The sequence below is a fragment of the Miniopterus natalensis genome, chromosome 9 (assembly GCF_054644295.1).
Source record: "Miniopterus natalensis isolate mMinNat1 chromosome 9, mMinNat1.hap1, whole genome shotgun sequence".
Lineage (NCBI taxonomy): Eukaryota > Metazoa > Chordata > Mammalia > Chiroptera > Miniopteridae > Miniopterus > Miniopterus natalensis.
In genome coordinates this window covers 78,451,226-78,474,982 of record NC_142089.1, presented here as the reverse complement: position 1 = coordinate 78,474,982, position 23,757 = coordinate 78,451,226, and the positions used below count along the sequence as shown (strand labels likewise).

The 23,757-nt window shown below is 46.0% G+C and overlaps 1 protein-coding gene across 1 annotated transcript in view; it reads right to left on the bottom strand.

Annotated features, from left to right (window-relative positions):
* Positions 1–7,433: 7,433 nt before the first annotated feature.
* The window catches only part of RPIA (ribose 5-phosphate isomerase A), a 41,342-nt gene continuing 25,018 nt past the window's right edge, over positions 7,434–23,757 (bottom strand). The window contains exons 4-9 of the mRNA XM_016201854.2: positions 19,888–19,947; positions 17,732–17,796; positions 16,201–16,269; positions 15,391–15,532; positions 13,856–13,955; positions 7,434–7,755 (exon numbers count right to left, since the gene is read on the bottom strand). Coding sequence (XP_016057340.1) covers positions 7,658–7,755; positions 13,856–13,955; positions 15,391–15,532; positions 16,201–16,269; positions 17,732–17,796; positions 19,888–19,947 — 534 coding nt within the window. The 3' untranslated portion in view covers positions 7,434–7,657. The remainder of the gene's footprint in view (positions 7,756–13,855; positions 13,956–15,390; positions 15,533–16,200; positions 16,270–17,731; positions 17,797–19,887; positions 19,948–23,757) is intronic.

Below are 23,757 nucleotides of genomic sequence, written 5' to 3'. Positions count from 1 at the left end.
CTGCTCATATTCATTCTTACTGTAGAAATTTTATTTGGCATCTCTCCCCACACATTCACCATTTTTTAGTTTTAATAATATTGTTCAGGTTCTAAATACAAAAATATATATATATGAAAATAAAAGTCATATATAAATCCCATCAGCAAAAATGACTTTGAACATCATTTAATAAGCACAGTTTTTATCTGGCTGAGATCATGCGATCCAAGGGCAGGTTACTGTTCTACTGTTGGATCCAGGCCCTGCCCTTGGCTCCATTACCAACTGACTTTTGGCTGGTGGGCCAAATGTTGCAGAGTGGGAGAAAGGGTTAAGCCAAGGTATGCGTCCCCTCTGCCTTGGGAGAAGTTTTCCAGCAGTGCCTGCCTCTCCTGTGATTCCAGCTTCCACTAGTGCCCAGCTTCTGTCTGGTGACACACCTTGTCAGCCCCAAGGGGTGGCTTCTTGCCATTGCTCTTCTCTGCGTTGCCTCAACAAGGTCCCAGCCTCAAGTGGTCCAAAATTAGGTGCCACCATTGGTGTTGCTACCCTGAACGTTGTTCCTGGCAGTGGGGAAAGAACTACACAAATAGCAGCACAATGACTTAGCCGGGCTGCCACCAGCATAATGAATATTAAATTCTTCTTACACGTTTGTCATTCCTTGTAACAGTTTGCAAACTGCCATTAATTCCTTCCCTCATCAAGTAGTCTATTTCTCTGCCTCTCTGAGTATGGGCTGGCATTTTAACTTGCTTTTAGTGACACTGTACAATTTCTGAGGAAGCCTTGCAGCTTCCAGAAGAATGCTCCTGAAAATCCAGCTGCCATGCTGTGAGGAAGCCCAAGAGCGCCCATGGAGCAAAGCCCAGGCATCCCCCCAGACATCCCAGCCTCAGCCAAGTTGCTCCAGCTGAAGACACACACAACAGAGATGACCTGTCCCCACCACGTTCTGTTCAATTTGCAGGACTGTGAACAAATCAGTGGTGTTGTGGAAAGCCACTAAGTGTTACAGAGCAATAGATAACTGAGACACTCCTGTAATGTTTATACCCTGAGCAAGAACAGTCAATTGGCCAAGCCTTCCCAGAGCCAGCACTGTTGGCCACACACAGCTCCTCCAAATGATGTTCCCACCAGGTCCTCACCAACCCCGTCTTTGCACATTCTGTTCCCCCTTCATGGAATGGTCTCTTCTATCTCACTCATCCCACACCCACCACTGCCTGCCTGGTGGTCTTCTTCTTTCAATTTTCAACAACTAGAACAACCACTAAGAAAGCCACTAAAACATATGTAATAATAGTAAAAACCAGAGGAATTAGAATGGTATGCAAAAAAATACTTATTTAAATCAAAAGAAGGTAGTAAAGAGAGGAATTAGAATAAAGAGAGGAGACAATGAAGCAACATATATCCGTATATTCATACACAAAAACTTGCAGCAACATTATTGATAAAAAGTGGAAACGATCCAGTGTCCACCAACTGATGGATAAATAAAATGTGGAATAGCCATACAATAAAATATTTGTTAATTAAAAAGAATGAAGTACTGATACATGCTATATGAATAAACCTTGAAAACGCGCTAAATAAAAGATTCAAGAGATCATAATATGATTCCATTTGTATGAAATACCCAGGAGAGGCGAATCTACATAACCGGAAAGTGAATTCATGATTGGCGGGGGCGGGAGGCACTAGGGGAAGCAGGGAGTGACTGCTAGTGAACCGGTTTCTCTCTGAGGTGATGCAAATGCTCTAGAATTCATGTGGTGATGCCTCTACAACTATGATCATACTAAAAGCCCCTGAATTATACACTTTAAATGGGTAAACTGCATGGTATGTGAATTATACCTCAATAAAGCTGATAAAAATCTTTTTTAAGCTGATACAAATTTTAATTAAATCGGTTTTAGAGACTCAGCAAAACAAGCACACAGTGCACGAGGCTCCCCCCGACATCCCCAGGCAGAGTACACACACACTCGTCTCCAGTAAACCTGCGGCACTTCACAGGGGCACAGAAAATCACTGTACCAACTTCTTTCAGCAAATTGCAGAGCAAAAGCTGGCAACCATTTAGGAAACAGTCTACTATGGAGAATGTCACATATATAAAAACAGAGAACAGTGAACCTCCACCTCCATGTACCCGCAGCTCATTCGTGGTTTCCCAGCACTGCCCCTTCCAACCAGCTTGGATTTTCAGTAGAGCCATTCTGGGCATCCCAATGCCCTTGATCCTGAGGCCCAAGGAAACTAGAAATCACAAGTCCACAGCACACTGCTAGTAATTTATCATTTATTAAGTGCTCAATGTGCCAATGATTATCCTAAGCACTTGGAATGAATGAGTTCATTTTATCTGCAAAACAACTCTGAAAGGAAACAGTATTACACCCACACTGAGGACTCAAGGCTTAGAGGTGAAATAACTTCTCCAAAACTAAGTGGAAAATGGAATTTCAAACCGAGGTTATTATTGTAAGATAGCAATTCATTTTAATCAGAAAAAATAATATAATTAACTAAATAATCACTTAACCTAGAGGCTGAAAGAATGGTTTCCTCTTTCCTGGACTTACGGCCACTTAGAAGGACAAGAAGGTCACGTGCGTAAAGTATAGATGGTCTCAGTTCTACTGAGTAGACCCCCTTGGGCACCCTCCATTTGACTTCACCTTTGTGGGCTCTAAGAACGGTCTCAAGGCTCCCAGAGGACCCAGGCTGGCCCCAAGAAACCAAAAGAGCCTTAAAAAGCTAGAATGACGACAATACTGGCTCCCCTTGAACTTGTAGAGCTGTGCTCTCCAGAAAGGTCGTCGCTGGCCAGGGTGCCCATCGAGCGCTCGAAGTGTGGCCAGTTCAAAATGAGATGTAGTGCAGTAACATACACAGCGCACCTGAAGATTTAGTGCAATAAAAGAATGTAAAATGTTGATTACATGTTAAAACAGTAGTATTTTAGATATGTTAGGTTACATAAAATATTTTATTAAAATTAATCTCACCTGTTTGTACCTTGTTAGCGTGGCTTCTAGAACATTTAGTTACACGTGTAGCTCACATGTCCACTGGGGAGGGCTGTTCCTGACTCCCTGTGCTGCCCTGGATGCCAGCTCCATGGGCTCCCCCTTGGGAATGCTCCCCCCAGGTTTGCAAAGAAACAGGCAGCACTGCTGGCACCGGAAGGCTGGCCAAGTGCAGCTCAGCTCAGAGGTCAGGGCTCTGGGCCCTCAGAGCTCCTCGGTGACAGCTCAGAAGTCAGGGGACCCTCAGAGCTCCCAGGTGATGGAAGTCGGCCCCACCCTCCACTGAGAACAGCTTTTCACATAAAATGCGATGAGTATAACTGTTTGGAACTCGGGTGGGGACACCCCAGAACCTAATCACTCCCTGCAGTGCAGTTCTCTCCGTCACCCGGGACAGAGATGCAGCAGCCGGGGCTTCAGTTCCTGGTGATGGAGCAGCTCCTGCTCCCACGCACATGCTGGGCAGGAATGTTCTCAATGGCCCAACACAAAAGAACTGGTTTCAAAACCAAATCCATTTCATTCATCAGTCTGAGTAATGCCCTCCCCACAGACGCTGGGGTTCCCTCTCCAGGCAGACCTTGCCCTCCCTCCCTCGACCCGCTGCCCACACCCACCAGTGCTTCCTCCCTTTCAAAGCACATTCCAGACGCTCACTTGCTGAGGCCACCTGGGCACCCTGAACACTGGGCTACTGGAATGTTCTCCTGACCCACGGTAGAGCCCAGTTACTAAGAGCAGAGGCACTGCACCTGTCAAAACATCACCTGATGACAAGGTTAGGCAGAGTGAAGGCTAAGGAAAGCCCGAGTCTGGCTGCACCAGCTGCTGGTGTGACGGGAAGTGCCCAGCCAGGCTCCGAGAGGCGGTTGTTCTGGCCCCAGTGAAGTCTGAAGGCTGGAGCTACATCACAAGTGCCGGATTCTCTGCCCAGTGCCCAGCACACAGCAGGTGCTCACTACCTACCCTAGGAATCAAAGCGAAGGAGAGGAGTTGATTGGAGGATGCTTGGGCCCTCTAGACCTGGGGTCAGGGGATCCTGCGAAACGAAAATGCAGCCACCAACAGCCAGGCACTGGCCGGGCCCCACAAACAGTCTGGCGCCCACACGTAGGCTGCTGCATTCTTCTGTGGAACGTACAAAATTTCATAGTCAGCATCAGAAAAGGCCACTCTGTGACTGTGAGAAATGAAGACAGACTCCGTAATCACATCTCAACAGACAAAAGACGAACACAGTCCAGACACAAAGGACCAGACATCTCCCCTCCCCCTGCCCAGCCAAGCAGCAGCTGCTGCCGCCTTACCCAGCAGGGCATTAGCCTCGCTCCCTTCCTCTCACCTCAGTTCAAGTTAAGATGACCGACCACAGAACTCTCCTGCGCCCTGACAACGCCCAACCCAGAGCAAAGCCCTGCTTCCTTGAGTCCTCCTGGAAAGCACCAGACGTCAGCCCAAATCCCCTAAGTCCTAACTGCCCTGCGACTCCCTGTGGCTCCCATGCATGGACTTCCCGTCTCCAACAGGTCAGTAAACCCCTCTAATCCCCAGGCCTGGGAAGGGGGAAAGGAAAGGAGGACAGGAGAGAGGAGGAAATTCAATGGTGGCAGACAAGGATGACTTCAACCAATGGCACTTTCCCATGGCCAACACTAGGTTGTGCTGTCTACCTCTTCTCCTGCTAAAGAAAGCCTATCCGATAACAGAAATTAATATTATAGGATTACCCAGGAGCCTAGAAACACACACACACTAAACCACTTCACTAACTTCAGTTCCGTAGGGTCAAGCGAGGATATAGCCCAATTCCCTCTCCCAGTTAGTGGAAAGGTGCCCACCTGGCCAGCGGCCACAAGGAGCAGAGAAGCCCACATCCCAGTGTTTCCTGCATCCTTGACAGCTAACAAGCTTCACCAGACCCTCTGTTTGGCCTTGGCCTGCAGGCCATTCCAGGCACAGCTCCCTCCCCCCTCCTTGCTAGCTGCTAGAGAACCCCTTGCTCAACCCTGGCCCGATGTGGAAACACCTGGCCTGGTGTACCCCTGGATCTTCCCCACTGTGTGATGAATAAAGGCTATGTCTTTTCCCTCTGGTCCCCCACATGAAGTTTTTGGACTAGCAAAGAACAGCGTGGCACTCCCGGGTTGGAGCTCCTATAGTACAAGTACTTTCACAAATTACTTGCGACTCAAGTTGCACAGTCACAAGCAATTGGAATTAGGAGCAAGTCCAAAGCCAGAAAAGTCTGGTCTGCTTTCTAGTTCATAGCCTGTTTCACTCTGCAAATGAAGAGAGCAAATGCCATCAAGTTGCTGAGATAACAGGCCAAAGGCCCAGGGAAGCACCTGGCACACAGGAAGCGATGGCAGGTTGGCTCCAGCACGAGAGTCCTGGCCCATCTCTTCCCCACTGTGCGGACAGTGGGTTCCCCCTGCTCTCCCCTTGCGTGGGGCCTCCCGTCCCCACCTGTACCGCCCAGCAGGCTAGGAGTGGACAGTCCCGAGGGCAAGAGCACCGGCAGCACCTCCCCTTCTCTGTCCCCCTAGGAGTTTGCACATGATGGGGACTCAGTTTGATAAATGGAGAGTATAAAACCTGTATGAACTCAGCTGAAACCAGAATTCAGCAGGTTTTGTTCACATCCAAGTGCTTTTTCCCCTTTGATCATTCCCAGAAATGAGGCCATTTAACTTAGTTATCACCTTCCCCAGCACTGACCTGCACCCCTATTGACCACCAGCCTGCAAATGATTTCCATCCAACTCATCACCTACAATGTCACATTTAATAACTATTTTACTGAAGAAACTTCATCAAAATTTACCTCAAGAACTGCTGTGTATGTTTAAAGCATAGCAAGTGTTCTGTTTTGTTCAAGAGAAGGACAACCTCCCATTAACACTTGAAGGAGCTGGAGTTTGGTCTCGGGTGCGAGTGCCTATGACACCAGCTCAGAATTGACCTGTGATCGGCACCTGCAGGTGGGTTTAGAAACCCAGTGTACTTAGTTGTTTGTCTTTACTCCTGAATTTAATCCGCATCACAGAGCTTTAAAGGACCTTTTCAACCATTAGTTCTATCAAGTTTCTCAGCCAAGGTCTAGTGGCCATTTTGCACAAACACTGCCTGTCACCCAGGCCGAAGGAGTCCTAAAGGAAAACAAAGCACTGCCAACAACAGGCTCCCCAGTGTGTGAGGCAACTATGTTTAAAGAGCACCTTGAACCAAGAGAAAGAGTCCGAGCTGGGAAGGAAGAGAAAGCCTCTCCACACTCATGCCTGGCTAACTCCCTCTGCAGCTTAATTGAGCAGAAATTTGTGTCAACAAGTTGGTAGCTATAATCCAAGCTTCAAACAGAGGCAGCTGACTGTCCCCAGCATCATGCAACGTCAGCACCGGGAGGTCAGGGTTCTCAGGTGGGTTCCGCCCCGTGAGACTCACCGAGCTCTCACAGCCTCTCCCGCCCTGTCCATGGGACTGTCTGGACAATTCACTGCTCACCGGGCACACACTGAAGACTGCGGTGGAGGGAATAAAGGTGAGATTCAGGTCACCCACATCACTGCTTGGCAGCTGCCATTTCTAAAGGTTGCACTAACAAAACTTGGGAGTGATCTGACTGGTTTAGTTTTGTTATCCTTGACTAACAAAGAAAATAAAATGTACACTGAGCTCTCTCAGAAATGAAGAAAATGTTTGCCTACTCTCTGGCTCAAGATGTCTTGAGTAAATTCCATCCCTTATCAGAGATCCAATGTAAACTGGGTGAGCAAAATGGATTCTATTTCACTGCAGTGCTGCTGCAGATTCTATAACAAAGACAAAGACTACCGGCACCATATTGCTTTATTCCCACCCTCAAACAATACAGAGGCGAGAATCTCTGATGCTGAGCCATGCAAGTAATAATGAAGGAAGCGACAAAATACTAACAACACAGACGAGCACTTACAGGCGTCTCCCACTCCACAGCAGCACTTACTAACCAGTGTTTCTGGCCAACTGCTTCTAACAGCAGGGCCTGAGCGAACCCCTGGCCTCATGGAAGGACTGTGTGTATCCCGGGAGCTCAGAGACTGCACGTCTCACGCCACATGCACCAGACTTCTGTAAACCACATCTTAAGATGTGTAACAAGGTGCTGTGCCTGATACTGTGAGTGACCACAACAAAACTAAAGTCCAAGGAGGAGTGCAGCAGAAAAGCAGGCTCCAACGCTTCCTGTAAGGTGCCAGGGAGGCACTGCTGCTGGACCCTTCCTGTACCAATTAAAAAAGTTCTGGTTTACATTACTCAGCAAACTCAACATTCAGAAACTTAACCAGCAGGCTCAGGGTGAAAGTTTAAAAGACAGTTCCCTTCTTTTTTTGGTAAATGTTTTATATAAAACATGAAATCAAGTTGTACTTTATTTAGAAAACAGAGTATTTTTAATAGTAAAAATATATGTTTATATTTCTCTTTTTAAAAAAGACATTTAATAACAATACAAGAAGACTGGATTTAGCCCGCACCCCCATCCTGCCGCCGGCCCCCTGGCACAGACATGTTAAGGCAAAGGCTCCTGGAGAGGCACATCCACCTGGCTGTGGGCTGGGGACTCCAGGTGAACACCCTCCACTCCTGCAGGGTCAGCAGAAAGGCTTCTCTCTCATGTTCACTGAGCCGTCCTGCATCCCGAAATAGACTCTCTCAGCCATGTTGATGAAGAGGCCTGTGTCCACCACACCTGCAGGATAAAGGATGGAAGGAAGAGCTAAGTTCCAGCTTCCCAAGGCAAGAAAAGAATCAGGGGTCACAGGGTCATCAGGAGCAACGACCATTCGCAACACTGGACAAATTAAGAGAGATTCAGACTCTTTCTACTACTTCTTACAATTCCTTCCTCCCCTGCTACCCTGGCTCCCTTTCTATGTCCATATGTGCCCAGCTTCTTCGTGCCTCAGAGCCTTCGATCATGCTCATCCTATGTCTACACTAGTCACCTTTGAGAGCTTTGGAAGCTGGCTCTTCTCTGTCCTCCAGATGTCACAAGTTATTTTCCAGTTTAAAGGTCTCCAGTGACTTCTAAGTAACTCCACTCCCAGTTACTCTAAATCACACTGGCAGCCTTAGAGGTATATTTGCAGTGTGTATACCCAACCAAACCCCATCAAACTCTATAAACAACTCTCCAAATAAATAAGAAGACAGACAACCTAGCAGAAAAATGAGCGAAAGACTCGAAGGTACCTCGCGAAAGAGGCTATCCAAAATGGCGAATAAACATGAAAAATGGGGGTCAAACAAGACGAAAAGGAATGTAAATTACAACGACGAGACACCACTACCTGCTCCCCAGGAAGAGTAGGATGAATTCGACAAGGATGAAAAGACATTTCCACAGGTAGACAGAGGAAGTAATTGGAAAACCACTTTGGAAAATGTTTGTTGACATATTTTCTAAAACTGAGCATATTCATATCTAATGATCCAGCAATTCTACTCTAGTTATATAAGCAACTGTTAGGCATACATATGACCATGAAGAGACATGTACAAGAATGTTCACAGCAGTGCTTTCCCTGATAGCTAAAAACTGGAAAAACTCAAATGCCCATCAAGAGCAGAATGAACATACAAACTTTTTTTCACACACAAAAATAGCATGGAATACTATTCAGCAATGAGAATTAATTATATGTGTGAGCAACCTTTACAGAGGACATTTACATCATCCAGTTAATCCTTAAACAACTAGGGGGTTATGGGTGTCGACCTCCCTCACAGCCAAAAACTGAAGTATAACTACAGTTGGCCCTCCACATATGCAGATTCCCAACCATAGACTGACCCTTGGGCAGCATGGGTTTGAACCCCACAGGTCAACTGAAAAATCTGTGTATAAGTGGACTCACGCAGTTCAAATCCTGTGTTGTTCAAGGGTTAACCATATACACACATGCTACAATGAAACAATACTGTTCAACTATCAGGAAAAAAAGTTTGATGGGGAAAGTGGCACCTGCATAAGTTGCTGGTAGATGGGTAAACTAGTACCATCCATGGAGGGCAATTTAACACCAACTAGCAACAAAAGATACTGTACAGAAACACTAGATACCCTTTGATCTGGTAACTCCCTTCTAGCAAAGGACTGAAAACAAATATCTCCTAGTGAAGATCTGGTTAAATAAATTATCCAACAGCTATAAAATGAAATGCCATGGTGATATTATAACACTGGTTTGATGGTGAAAAACTTTAGCTTTTTGTCTGGGAAGCTCGCTATTTCTCCCTCAATTTTAGATGAAAGTCTTGCTGAGTAATCTCAGTTGTAGGTCCTTGCTTTTCATCACTTTGAATATTTCTTGCCAATCCCTCCTGGCCTGAAAGTTTCTGTTGAGAAAGCAGCTGAAAGTCTTATGGGAGCTCCCTGGTAGGTAACTAACTGCTTTTCTTTGGCTGCTTTTAAGATTCTCTCTCTGTCTTTAACCTTCACCTCTTTGGGGTCATCTTGTTTGGGAATCTCTGTGCTTCCTGGGCTTGTGTATATATTTCCTACACCAAGTTAGAGAAGTTTTCAGTCATTATTTCTTCAAATAGGTTCTCAATCCCTCGTTCTCTCTCTTCCTCTGGTACCCCTATGATATGGATGTTGTTACACTTGATGCTGTCCCAGAGATCCCTTAAATTATCTTTTTTTTTTATATTCTTTTTTTTTTGCTTCTCTCAGTGGATGTTTTCTGCTACCTTGTCTTCCAAATCGCTGATTCGATCCTCTGCTTCATCTAATCTGCTGCTGATTCCTTCTAATATATTCATTTCTGTTAATGTATTCATCATTTATGACTGGTTCTTTTTGATGATTCTATGTCATTTTTATGCTTACTATCTATTTAAGTTCTTACTGAGTTCATCCATTCTTCCCCTAAGTTCCTTGACCATCCTTATAACCACTGTTTTGAACTGTGTCTGGTAGCTTACTTGCCTCCATTTCATTTAGTTCTTTTTCTGGGGATTTCTCCTGTTCTTTTATTTGGGGCATATTTCTTTGTCTCCCTATTTTGGCTGTCTCTCTGTATTTGTTTCTGTGTATTGGGTGATCTGCTGTCTTCCAACCTTGGTAAGATGGCCTTATGTAGTTGGTGTCCTGTGGGGCTCACTGGTATAGTCTCCTTGATCACCTGAGCTAGGTGCTCTAGGAATATCCCTTCTGTGGGTTATATGAGCCCTCCTGTTGTAGTTAAGTTTTGACTGCTGTTGGCTCATCCATGTGTGGGGATGACCCTTGGGCTGGCAGACGGTGTGGATTGACCCTGACCATACTGTATGAACTACTGCGCAAGGACTAACCCCATGAAGCGGAATTCGCCCCAGCAGGGTCTGGTACCTGCAAAGACCTCCCTTTGGGTGTGCCACTTGCGGAGCTAATTAGCTTGTGGTCTGAAGCTTACCACTGGAAGTACTGATTCTGGGGCTTCTTGGGAAGGACCCTGGTGCAGGTCACTGTCGGGCAGTGCCTGTGACCAGCCCTGGGCTGCCTGATTAGAGCTCCAAAGTGATCCACAGTTGGTGGCTGGCTTTGCTGGGCCTCGGTGCATGCAGGAGCAGCCAATCTGTGCCCTGAGGCTGACTACCACCAATACTGAGCCTGAGGCAGGTGAGCAAAAGACCCAAGGCACCCAAGACCTGGCTCCGTCTACTGGATGCCTATTAGACTCAGCCACTGAAAGAGCCTCCTTCAGTATGTGAGTTCTAAGTGAGTCACCAGGTAGGAGCAATAGATGTTCTCCAGATCTATACAAGTTCTATCTCCATGTCAGTGCTGAGATTGAGGCCACTCAGCAAAAGTGTCAGGGTATCTAAGTCTAGGTGCCAACAGACCTTTGTAGTGGGGCAGTGTCTCCAGGAGTCATCATGGTGAGGCCAGCAGTCATCAGGCTAAAACAGATTAAGATTTTATTGTGTGGAGGGAAGGCTCTGCATAGGAACAGTGACACTGGTTGGGGTGGGCAGGGAATAATGGCCTTCGTCCGAAAGCCACACAGCTCAGTCTCTTCTTATGTGTCTCTGACACCCCTTTGTCTTCCTGGAACTCCTGCAGAGTCCCTCAAGAAAGACTGCAGTGGGGGCCCAGGCTGGCTGCAGCCAGCAGGTGCAAGCTTGGCAGGGTGAGGCCACAGAGAGTCCGGAGGGTGGGGCTGGTCATGCAGTTATGGCTGGTCATGCAGTTATTTGAAAAAGAACAAGGAAGCTCTTTTGTTGACTATTATGTATTAATCTCCAAGACAGGAAAACCTAGGAAGCAAAACCTGTACCTGATGTGCTTCCACTTGTTTAAAAAGGGGTGAGGCTGCAGAGGGTTGATTTGTTTACCAGAGAATGGCTCAAGGAGGACGCAATTTTGGTAACCACAGGCTGCCTCCAGACAGGGAAAGTTGGAGGAGTAGAAGGAAGAGATTTTCACTGTTTACTCGTGTAATGTTAAACTATTTAAATTCAAAAGAATAAATATAATTAAAACTTCTAAAGACACCCCCAATAAGTAAACTCACCTATCTTCAATGAAAAGCCACTAGGTAGAGAAAAAACCTGCTGAAACACAGAAGTCCCTGGCACTGATCTGTGTGAAAATGGCTGGAGCCTCCCCAAAATAAGCTAAGTGGCCACTCAAGACCATCCTTTTCAAATTTCTGTAATACAAGGTGACAGCTTCCACCTGATCCAAGAGAAAGTCAAACCAGGTTCAGAAAATGTTTCAAAAAAAGAGCAGAGATGAATGGCAGCAGTCTAAGGTCTGACCTGAGAGCAACCTCTCCTCAGGTTACTGAGATAGAGGGAATGACTGACATCCCCCCCCGCAATAGTGGGAAGGGCAGAGGTGGCTCAGTGTGGACATGGAGAAAGAACCCCAGTAGCTTTGGACCTTCTCTAGAGCCTATCTGCTCTGGGTGTGACCCAATGGAACATCCAAGGGGATGCACACAGCTCACTCTCTAAATGACCTCGAGAATGCACATGGGACAAGGTAGGGAACAGGGACAGAAAGGGAAACTTGCCCTGCTTCACCTCCCTTGAACTTGGTCCAGCACCGACTATCACAATAAGCCAAATTGGGAAGAGAAAAAAAAACAAACCACACAGATGATCCTGGTCGGACTGTACTAAATGGTTTCATATCTAGCCTCTCTTTTTTCATTTTCCTCACTTTAAGTTCTTACAACTCTAACCATCTCTAGGATGTAACTTGTACTTACTGAGGTGGAGCAAAGTTTCTCACAAAGGACATCTCAACGTCTCAATAAGCCAAGAAAGGTCTGAGCAGGAGCAACAGAGCTGCCATGGGCACTGCAAGAACCCTCCTGCAGAGGAGCATGCTGACACTGGTGAGCCATTTCCTACCAGCGCCCTGGGTTTCTCTGTATTATCGTTAAGGCAAATCCTCCCATTTTACTAACAGTGAGCTCGATGTCTTCTCTTCCTCCTGCCTTCTTGGCTCTTTAGTTCTTCCACTAAAAACACAACACTAAGTGAGAGAGTAAGCATAATTCAACGTTTTTTTTTTTGTTTTTTTTTTTAAGAAATCTGCTTAAAATAGTCAATGGAAAACTAAAATAGCAAACTAAAGGGTGGAAGAATTAGCTCTTTATTACATGGCATATATTCACACCATTTTCAATCCCAAATACCATGGATAACTTAGAATCTAGCATTAATTCATGGTGAAGATAGTATCCTTTCTTCCTAGGGATGTACTCATTCAACAACCACCTTATGCGCTGAGCACCATTTTAACTCACTTAGTCCTCCCAACGATCCTATGAGGTAGGTATTAGAATGATCTTTTTACAGAGAAAGAGACCATAACTAACCACACAGAGGCCACGCTGACTGAGCAAGGCTGGGTCAGGACCTGCACTCAGGCCATCTGCTTGGGGATATGCTCTGAGAGGAGGAGACAGTAATTAACCACACTAAGGCCACGCTGACAGAGCAGGGCCAGGTCAGGACCCACACTCAGGCCGTCTACTCCCGAATCTACTCAGCCACTATCATCTGCTAAATTGACCTCCTCTGCCTCATTAGCCAGTTCTGGGCCTAGAATATTCCATGTCATGGAGTACTGGCAGCTAGAATCTTCCTCTCAACACTCTAAGTAATATTTCTCACCTCTCCCTCCTCCTTTTGATTTCCTTATATGACCCCTAATACCTCCTCCAGCCCACACTCATAACTCACCTCTTCATTGCCCACCCAGCCTTACCCAGGGCCCCAAATCTGAGGCCCTCCTCTGCTCCAAATGTCTGTGTCACACAGCCCCTCTTTGACCTGGCTCTTAAGGACATAAGGACTAAAAGTTCAGGGTCTAGAGGCCACCTGGGGCTCCCATCTTGGTGCTGTGGCCTTTGGGCACATCCTTTAACCTTCCTCAATCTGTGTCCACTCTATAACTATACAAAGTGGGCACCAAAGGAGACATCCGTAAACAGTGCAGGGTCTAGATTACACTGTGCTGAGGCACAGCTCAAAAACCACCTCTCTTAATGGAACTTCTCCACATTCCCCAAAGGACACAACTTGCGTGCACTCTAGACCCCTGGTATTCCTCCAGCAGAATTTAGCACATGCCATCTTATATGTGGGCATGATTCCTGCACAGCCACAAGCTTCCCCCAGGTTTATACCATGTTCTATAGATGGGAGCATTCCCTGTAACAGGTAGCACAACACCTTTCCTATAGTCTGTATCTATAAATGTGGGTGAATGGAGTCCTTTTCCCTACTGCTTACGCAAAGGTCCTGGGAGGAAAGGCTCTATGCAGAGAGGGTGACACCATCCACATTACCTGGGGTCATTTTGATAGCTGTGTTCACTTCACTCCATTTGTGCACCCGGTCAAACTTCCAGTCCAGGATAAAATTCCCATTATCCGTCACCACAGGACCCTAGGAGATAATATTCCACATTTTCCAAGAATGAAGATACAGGTAGGTAGAGAGGGGCAGAAAGTGGAGGCAATAACCAAAGGCCATTATCCTAATTAATCCACTCCTAGCAGTACTCCCGCCTCATACTTTCCAGAAGGCAGTGCTGTGAGCAGTAATGAGCAAGAGCTCTGGGATCAGCACTTGAGTCTTGATGCCACACAAGTATAGATAGAACAGGCTACCAACATGGCACAATATTCTCAGAGCTCCACATTAAGTACCATCAATAATGTAAAATGAGGCAATGCTACTTCACCTTTCAATCAGGCAGTCCCATCAAAAAGACAGGAAGCAGAGATGGGTTCTGAGGTCAAATCAGGTAGGGGGTAGTTTTAGTTAATTAATCCATAATTCCTCAACAGTTTTGGGCACTAGAAAGTGTTTAGGACCACAAATGCTGACAGGATGCTAGCCAAAGGCAAAGAAACTAGGGTTCCCCTGCAGACTGGAGGGGAGAGATGGGTGCTCAGCTAGGAGGTCCATGAAGGCAGGATGCTGAAGCTCTTGTCTGGAATAACCATGAGAGAGCCTCCAACAATCTCCTCTGGGCCTTTCAGCTTCAAAGGAAGCCAGAGTCAGAGCTCTGTACAACCACTATGATTAGGATAATGATTTTAAAGTCACAAAAACACCAGGAAGAAAACACATAATAAAAATGTAGCAAGGAAGAGTTATAGATAATCTTTCTTTTCTATATCTCACAAACTTTTTATAGTAGTTATATTTGTAACTATAGTTTGTTTTTATTTTTCTTTAAATATGTTTTTATTGATTTCAGAGAGAGGAAGGGAGAGAGAGAAACATCAATAATGAGAGAGTCATTGATCAGCTGCCTCCTGCACACCTCCTACTGGGGATCAAGTCCACAACCCAGGCATGTGCCCTGACTGGGAATTGAACCATGGGCCTCCTGGTTTATAGCTTGATGCTCAACCACTGAGCCATGCTGGCCAGGCTATAGTTTGTTTATAGATTATTACTTTTGCTTTTTTGTTTTATTTATGGGTAAGAAAAACAAGTTCAATGTAACCCACTTTAGAAGTGAAGAAAAATAATTAAGTATCTAGAAGCTATTCCTGAAGGGTTCACATCCCCCAAGAAATTCTATTTCTTGTCAAATTTAACCACAGAATGAGGAAAGAGGAAAAAATAAAATTATACCACGAAACCTGAAAAACTTTATGCTCCAGAGGCTTCCCAAAGCCCTGGTTTGGCAGATGTTAATCAGGGTGGTGGAGGCTTCAGGTACAAAGGGCCTGGCCAGGCCCAGAGGACCTAATGAAGCAGAAAGAGCCACTGAGAGCCTGTGGGCACTGGAGAGCTTTTATATCACAAACGCGGACACGATACTGAGACCCTAGACTGTCCTCCAGAAACCTCCATGGCCACTTACTGCCTTGTTGACGGCCATTCTCAGTTCAACCATGCCCCCGAACTTCTGAGTCACAGCTCGGCTCACTGGGACATACGCCATGGGGATGACCTCGATGGGGATTCCCTTGTGCCACTGATCCCCAAGGTTCTTTGAATCCTTCCTGGAAATAAAGGGTCAAAAACTACAATAAATATAAATAAGCTCAATGGTACAGATAACACTACATTCAGGAACAGGGTTAATTATATGGTGAAAGGACACAGAAGGTAAGCAGGGATAGTATACAGAGGTTTTAAATGCATTTGAAGTAACTATGGCAAAAATGTTAAAATTTGATTATGACTAGCTTTGTGTGACATACAGGTGTTTATTATTTATGTTCTTCCTACAGTTATACTTCACAAGTAAATACTTTAAAAATAAAACATACTCAGCACAAGTGCCTCTACCAGATACCTTGAAGGGGAGCCCGAGAGCCAGGTCAAAGACTGTCCACAGCACAAGTCACACGTGACCCCGAGAGGAAGCAGGTGTGCTGAGTCACTGCCCGGGGGCAGTGTTTGCCCTGCCTCCTCTGGGGCTCCCTGGGAGGATCAAAGGAGTGACACCCGAGGACTTGCTCTGTTGACAAGGGAGACTACTTCTCGTTCCAAAGGCACATAAAGAGCAATGTCTCCCTTCAGCACGAAAGCAAAACAGAAGCCTCCTAGATACTGCCCTAAGTCAGACAGTCCCTCCATGTCTCTGTTCCCTCCTCTACAAAATGCAGGTGGGGCCTGGGGTGTGACTACCTCCTTGGTGGACAGTTCAGAACAAGAAACACTGTACCTGAAGTCAGCAATCACGATGAAGCGACTGGCATAGCCTGCCACTATCTTCTCCTGGGTCAGGCAGCCTCTGGGGATAGGAAGGAGAACGTGAACACAGAGTTAAGACACAAACTTGATCTGGGAACTAGTCAGATACAGAAAACCCAAATCCACTCAATTCTGGCACTTAAAGAGAACCTTCCTTTTACTTCTTTAAGGGACATGACCCAAGTCCATCATGCTGTGCAATGAGTTGAACTGTGCCCCACCCAAATTCTAAGGTCCAAGCTCTAACCCCCAGAGTGATTGTATTTGGAGATAGGGCTTCTGAGGAAGTAATTAGTTATATGAGGTCATAAGGGTGTGGCCCTGGTCTGATAAAAGTGTTTGTGGCCAGACACCAGAGCTCACTTGCTCTCTCCCCCAACCATGTGAAGACACAGTGAAAAGGCAGTCACCTTCAATTAAAGACGCTCCAGAACTGCGAGACATTTCTGTTGTTGCAGCTGCCCAGGCTATGGTATTCCGTTATGGCAACAAAGCTGACATTCTGATTCTACTACACAGACTATGGGAACCTTAGCCTGTGTCTCGGACAAACCCAGAAATGGGACAATGGTTCCGTTAGGCCGGGTCTAATGCTATTTAAGACGCGTCTGTGAGAAAGTCCCAAGCTGAGAGAGAAGGCATCTAAGCATGGGGAGGGGCCTATAGCTTGAGAAATAAGGTATGTTTGGAACAACATGGCCTACAAGCTATTTGACAGTGATGAAGTAGAGAGAGCACAAAGAGCTTTTAAACAAAGTTTGTGTCACTTCAGTCTGAACCAGTAGAACAGGAAATTCACCTTCTGTAACTCACCCTTCCTACCCCCCAAATCACCACTTAAGAAACACCTAATAGTTTTTTTGTTTTCTTTTTTATTTGTTTAAATATTACAGAAGTCCCTTTTTCTCCCCAATGACCCATTCCACCCCAGCCCACCCCCCTCCCCAGTTGCTCTCCACACCATCATCCATGTCCTTGGGTTTTGCATATATGTGGATCAGTTCTTTGGTTAATCTCTCCCCCTCCACTCTCCCGCCCTCCCACCCTCCATCCCTGAGATTCATCAGTCTGATCCATGTTTCCATGTCATTGAATCTATTCTGTTCATCAGTTTATTAAGTTTTTTAGATTCCAATGTTTTCTAAATGAATGAAGAGATGCATCACTAACTGCTCAGAGGTAAGAGCAGCTTTAAAGCTAAGACCACACACTGGTGCCCAGACCTAGTAATCTTGCCCCAATAATATGCTTGTTCAGCCCGCAGTTTTAAAGCTTGAATCTGCAGAAGAATGCAGACACGGAGAGCCCATTAGGGTGAATCAACTCACCATATTTTGCAACTAATGACCAGAAACACCAATTTGGCTCTCCAGCCATAGCTCTCAACATCCTAGTAGAAAGGCAAACCCAGGTACATCACAGTGCCAATTTGCTTATTCGGTGATCCATTTTGCTTTGCTAGGGCAGATACTCCTTAGTAAGTCAATCACCACAGCACTCACCCACCGCCCTTTATGAGATTGAGATCAGCATCTACTTCATCAGCACCATCAATGGCGAGGTCGATCTGTGTTGGGAGGAAAGATACAAAACCTACTAGGCCTTCTGAGGGAAGGCTCTGGGCCAAGCTTGAGCATGCAATAACTTATCAGGCCCTCTGCAGCTGATTAGCTAGGTACAGTTAGTTATTTGCTTTTAACCAATCAAGACGCTGCGGCTCTGAGAGGTTAAACTGTTCCCCTGGAGTCACCCGGAGACAAACATGGGCCTGGGAACCACACCTGGGTCCAGCTCTTACACTCTCTCTTCACGAACGGGATTCTCTGTGGACAAGCTGGAATTACGGGGATAGTGCAACCTCAATGTGGGTGACATCACCCCAAGTACAGAAACAGACATATACACATAACTGTGGTATTAAAACGTCATGGAGGAAGGGAGGAGAGACCATAGGAAAAGGCTGAGAAACACTGACACAGAAGTTTCCACACTAGTGGGGCAAACACAGGGCAATTTGAAGTGGACAGAGACGACCCCAAGAAGAGTGATAAAGCTGACACACTTGATGTGATCGTAACTGAAGATTATCCAAGGTACCTGACGATGACCCGGCCACACGCCTGTCTGGACTTGCCCACTCTTTCACTAGAAAGCTCTACCACCGGCCCCCATAGCAGTCAAAGGGCAATCGGTTCATTCACCTTCCAAAATTTGGAATCAAGGAAGCTACATATTTCTCATCACTCCTGTGCTCTGCATGGACAATGTGGGAGTTTCGAGTAGGTTTTTAAAAATAGCAATAGGAAACCTCAGGGTGCAGATTCAGTTCAAACTGCAATTGGAAGTTGCTTGGCGCAGCCGCTGGGGCACAGAAGTAAGGCCGGCAAAGGTTCAGGCACACCCTTGCTGCCCTTTCGGGTGTGTCCTTTGTCCGAAATCACAGCCTATGTTGCTCCTCCTTGACTCTCAGAACCCCAGGGCTGGGCTTGGCCTGGGCACTGACTCTGCAGGGCCTGGAAGGTGGCAACCCTTCCTGTTCGGATGGCAGGTCCATATTCAGACTAAACTACTCTCCTAACAGTGCTCAACAGCTGATTCGCCTGTGCCCAGCTCTGCCCACATATCTTTCTCAATGAGCCCTTCCCATGGTCCTTGCTAACCCCTCTGAGGCCCACGTGCACCATGACAACTAGGGCACTAGACCACCTCTAGACGAGCATCAATCCCTAACCACCAGCCTGGTTTTGGAGTTGCCATACCCTGCCTGACTCTTCCAATCCAATGTTGCCTTTTCCCCATTCCCCCTCGGTCCTCATCACCCCAGCCAGCCCGGGCACTGTCTACATATATCCACATGCCTGCCCAGAACTGCTGGTGTGGGGCCCATCTATCCCTCTCCAGAATGTTCTCTTCTGTCCTTGCCACCTAGCCTTCACAGTTCCACTCAAACTTTACCTCTTCCACAAAACTCTTCCAAATAGCACCACTCTACAGCTAGAAGCACCCGAATTCATATTGAGGCTCTGCTACTTACAAAAAGCACAGCCTTGGGCAAGTGGCTTGCCCTCTCTGTGCCTTTTCACATCTGTGGAAAAGGTGGGTACATAATGGTACCCACCCTCAAGACTACTGGACATTAAATAATTTACCACCAGTACAGCACTGAGCAAAATATCTGGTCCACAGTAAGGGCTCAGTAACTGTTGACTGTGAGCATGCTGCTCACCTTCGCATCTGCAGCCTCCTCTGACAGCCCCAGTGTGTAATCATCTTTACCATAAAACTCAGTGTAACCCGGTCCCCAATGAGAGTGGTGCCTCAGACAATCACTTCTTTTCTCCACGTCATGGTGAGCTCCACGGGCCGACTCAGTATCAAACATCTGTCCAAGGACCGAAAGAGGCCCAGGGTGCAGCTGGGGCTCCTCTAACCCCCTTAATGACACTCAAATTGAGCCCTCAAGGTTAAACCAAAGAGAATGTACTGGAAACTAAACACCTCTCTGCTTGAGACCTCAGCCAGGATTAATACTCAAGGTCTCAGGAGAAAGGTTAATGATGAACTGACCTCTGTCCTACCCACGACAGATACCCAAAGCTCATGGACAAGCGAATGCCACAAAAAAGGAGGCAGCAAGACACAGCAGCCTGACTCTTACCTCTGGGTGTCGGTCCAGGTCGCTGAGTGTTAGGCCATACTGCAGGATGAGCTGGCGGGCCTGCGGAAGACAGGGAAAAGCACCGTGATCGCTTACCCAAGCATGAGGCAAAGATGTGCAGAATTCTGTTGGATTTCAGTGTTGAACACTGAGTCCTGACCGAGGTTCCCTCCCAAATCCAAATCTGGTTCACCGGCAGATAGGAGATCTAGACCCGTGAAAGGTAAAGCTAAGTTAATTCATCCTGGAGCCAGAAGGTCGCACATGGCACAGAGTGAAGACTGAGTCCAGTGCTGGCTCAGCTTCTCCTCAGTGGCCTGCTATTTAAGACAATGTCATTGCCTCCTAAAGCTTCTGGTAACACAGTGTTTAAAAAAACTTCCTAAAATAAGAACCAAATCTATAAGGATTAGAAAAGTTTTTATTTAAATCCAACAGTGTGGAGAAAAGACTGAAGATGATCACTATGAATTGATACGGCATGATTCCCAGGCAATACCACAGAGTAAAAATAAGTGAAAAAACACATATTCAGAGGCATAGAGGCAGGACTCCCTGAACGGGTAAGCGAGGGGCTCGGCAAAGTGAAGGCCCAGCCTGGGAGACATTCGGGATGTTTGTGGGAAGTCAGCACCACTAATTTTACAGACACGCCTACAGGTAACCTGTAAGAGGCTGACCAAGCAAAGGGCAGTGGTGGCCGCCACCACCTGGCCCTGGGCAGGACTCACAGCTGGAAAAACTGCACATGAACCTCGTCATCCGAGGCCAGTGAGGAGGACTCGTGCTCATGTCATTGCTCACAACCTGCAAAGGAATCAGAGGACGGGAATGTTTCTTTCAAAGGCATGCCTTGAAAACAGTTTCAGCTTAAAGCGAAAAGCACTCGAGATTAAGAATTGGGTCTGGGTTTAATCTTAAATGAACCAGCCATGGAACCCCTGGCAAATTTTCTCATCTACAAAAAGATGAGGGTGACTGAAATGGCCAACATAAATCTTCACACCCAAAATCTAACAATAAAATACTAAGGCCCTGGAATTTGCAATATATGGACCTTATTTGGATCCTGGTTCAAACAAACTGTAAAAAATATTTTAAGGATAAGACAAGAAGGGAATTTTGAACCCTAGATTTATATTTGATGCTATTAAAGCTTACTGTTACATTTTTAAGTATGTTGAGATGTTTAAAAGTCTCCCTATTTTTCAGACAGAATGAAATACATACAATGAATTTACACTATGACTAGGATGTTTCAAAATAAGGTGGAGGAGAATGGGGCACAGATGAAACAAAACTGCCCATGAATTAGGAATTGTTCAAACTGGGTAATGGGTACATGGAAGTTCTTTATATTGCTCTTTAGCCTTTCTAAAGTTTGAAGTTTTCCATAGTAAAAGGTTAAAATAAAATGCTGACTAAAAAAGCACAAGTTAAAAAAATGCATGATTTCGTTCTTATTAAAGAGAAACATATAATGAAGGGAGAAAATAATAATAAAAATGGCATTGCTGGATTAGTTCCAAGTTCCTAGATTTCTCCAAAAGTAGTACTGGGGAATCACCCTAATTCCAGAACTTGAAACTATAAAAACATTGGGAATCCTGGAAGGCAGCCTCCAAGCTGACCCCCCAAAGATCCCATTGGTATTCATGCTTTTGGGTAGCCCCTGCCCACAATGTCCCAGGACTGTCTGTGTGACCAATGGCACACAGCAGGGGAAATGGCATGACACTCTGAGGACACCAACTGCTATGTCCTTAAGACACTGAGACAGTCTTGGGCACAGGCCCTCTACCCAACAGCCTGTGAAGAACAAGCCTGCAAGCACCACATGACTGAGCAGATCCTTCAACCACGTTGAGTTTTGAGATGTCTGCAGCCCTGACCAACAGCTCAACTGTACCTCATGAGAGACCCAAAGCCAGAACCACCCAACTAACCATAGAGATTCCTGACTCTTGGAAACTAAAAAATAATGTTAGTTGTTTGAAACTGCTAAGTTTGGGGGTAACTTGTGCCATAGCAACAAACATCTGTTACAGATGGTGTTAGAAAAATGACAAGAACTGCATACAATTCAGTGTGATATTGTATCATGCAAATAAAACTGTGATGTACTATGATTTCCTATTAGTTTTATATATTTTAAAAACAGTACTAAAAAAATAAATAAATAAAAATAAATAAAAACAGTACTAAACTGTACCCAAATACATTACATGAAAACTGGATATAAGAAAAACATTCTATCACAATTTCTATGGGAAAAGTCCTATATAACTATATCATTTTAATTTAACATTTCTTAAGTTCAAAGCACCACTTGACAGTGTTGCTGTTTGATGAGGATGTCCTGTTTGTCTATCTAGGCTGTGATCAGAGTATGAGAACACATTTCAGACACTTTTTAAAATATATATATATATGTCTTTATTGATTTCAGAGAGAGTAAGGGAGAGGAATCGAGACAGAAACATCAATAATGAGAGAGTCACTCATCGGCTGCCTCCTTCATGCCCCCTGGGGACTGAGCCCACAACCTAGGCTTGAGTCCTCTTGCATGCCCCGTGACTGGGAATCAAACCACAATCTCCTAGTTCATGGGTCGACGCTCAACTGAGCCACGCGAGCCGGACAACAGTAACAGTTTTAAAAGGAGTCCTGGAGTTCTTGGCATTCCTCCTCTGCTTGAAATGCCAGCCTTCTCCCAGACTCCAGCCTTCTCCCAGACTCCACCCCTCATAGGAAGCCTTCCCAACCCCCTGGAAAAGAGTGGGATCTCTCCTTCCTCTAAAAGGCACATATCTCTCCTTCTTCTCTACTGTGTATTTGTGACAAATGACACATAAAGACAGCATTCATTCATCCAACAAACACTTGTAGAGTGCCTAAGAGCCAGGCACAACACTGGACTCTGGAGACAGTGAATAACACCTCCCATGTACAGGGAGCCTCATATGCCTGATAAAAATATACACCCTCAATAATCACTATGTCCAACTGACTCCTTTTTCACTACCACCACCATTAGCTGCCCACCCCTGCACCACTCCAGAGTCTGGCATGAGAGAGGGCTGGAAGGTGTTGTCTATGTTCTGAACCTGGGAGGCTTGTGGGTAACCCTCCTGCCCCACACCAACTCTCATCTCCCCAAACAGTAAGCAATACCACAAGCACAGGATCTGTACTTCCTCTAAACCGTATATGCCCCATTTACAACATGGAAGACCCTGTACAATGACCTCAGATCCCACTGGGTCTGGAGGCTGAGCTTTCTCCCATCAGCAAATCCTCCAACTCTCCCTTCTCCCCACCTCTGGCTGGATGCCCCTGCAAGGGGCCCTGCACAGACAAGTCATGCTCACAAATGGCCTGAGTGCTAAGGATTGAACTGTGCTCCCCTAAAGAGAGGTATGTTGAAGTTCTATCCACCAGTACCTGAGAGTATGACCTAATTTGGAGACAAGGTCCTTACAGAGGTAATCAACTTAAAATAAAAATCATTAGGGTGAGCCCTAACCCCATATGACTGGTGTCCTTATGAAGGGAACTATGGACACAGTGGCACACACACACAAAGACAAGGGCATATAAACCTGAAGACAGAAGCCGGGGAGATGCACCTACAGGCCAGGCAATGCCAAAGGCCACACCCCACCACAGCCAGAAGACAGGCAGAGAACAGGTTCTCCTCCCAGCTCCAAGGGATCAACCCCACCAACACAGGATCCCGGGCTGCTGCCTCCAGAACTATGAGAAAATATATCTGTTTTTTAAGCTACTACGTTTATTGTGCCTTGTTAGGGCAGCTCTAGTAAACTAAAACACTGAATTCAACAAAACAGCCCTACCCTGGGAGCATCG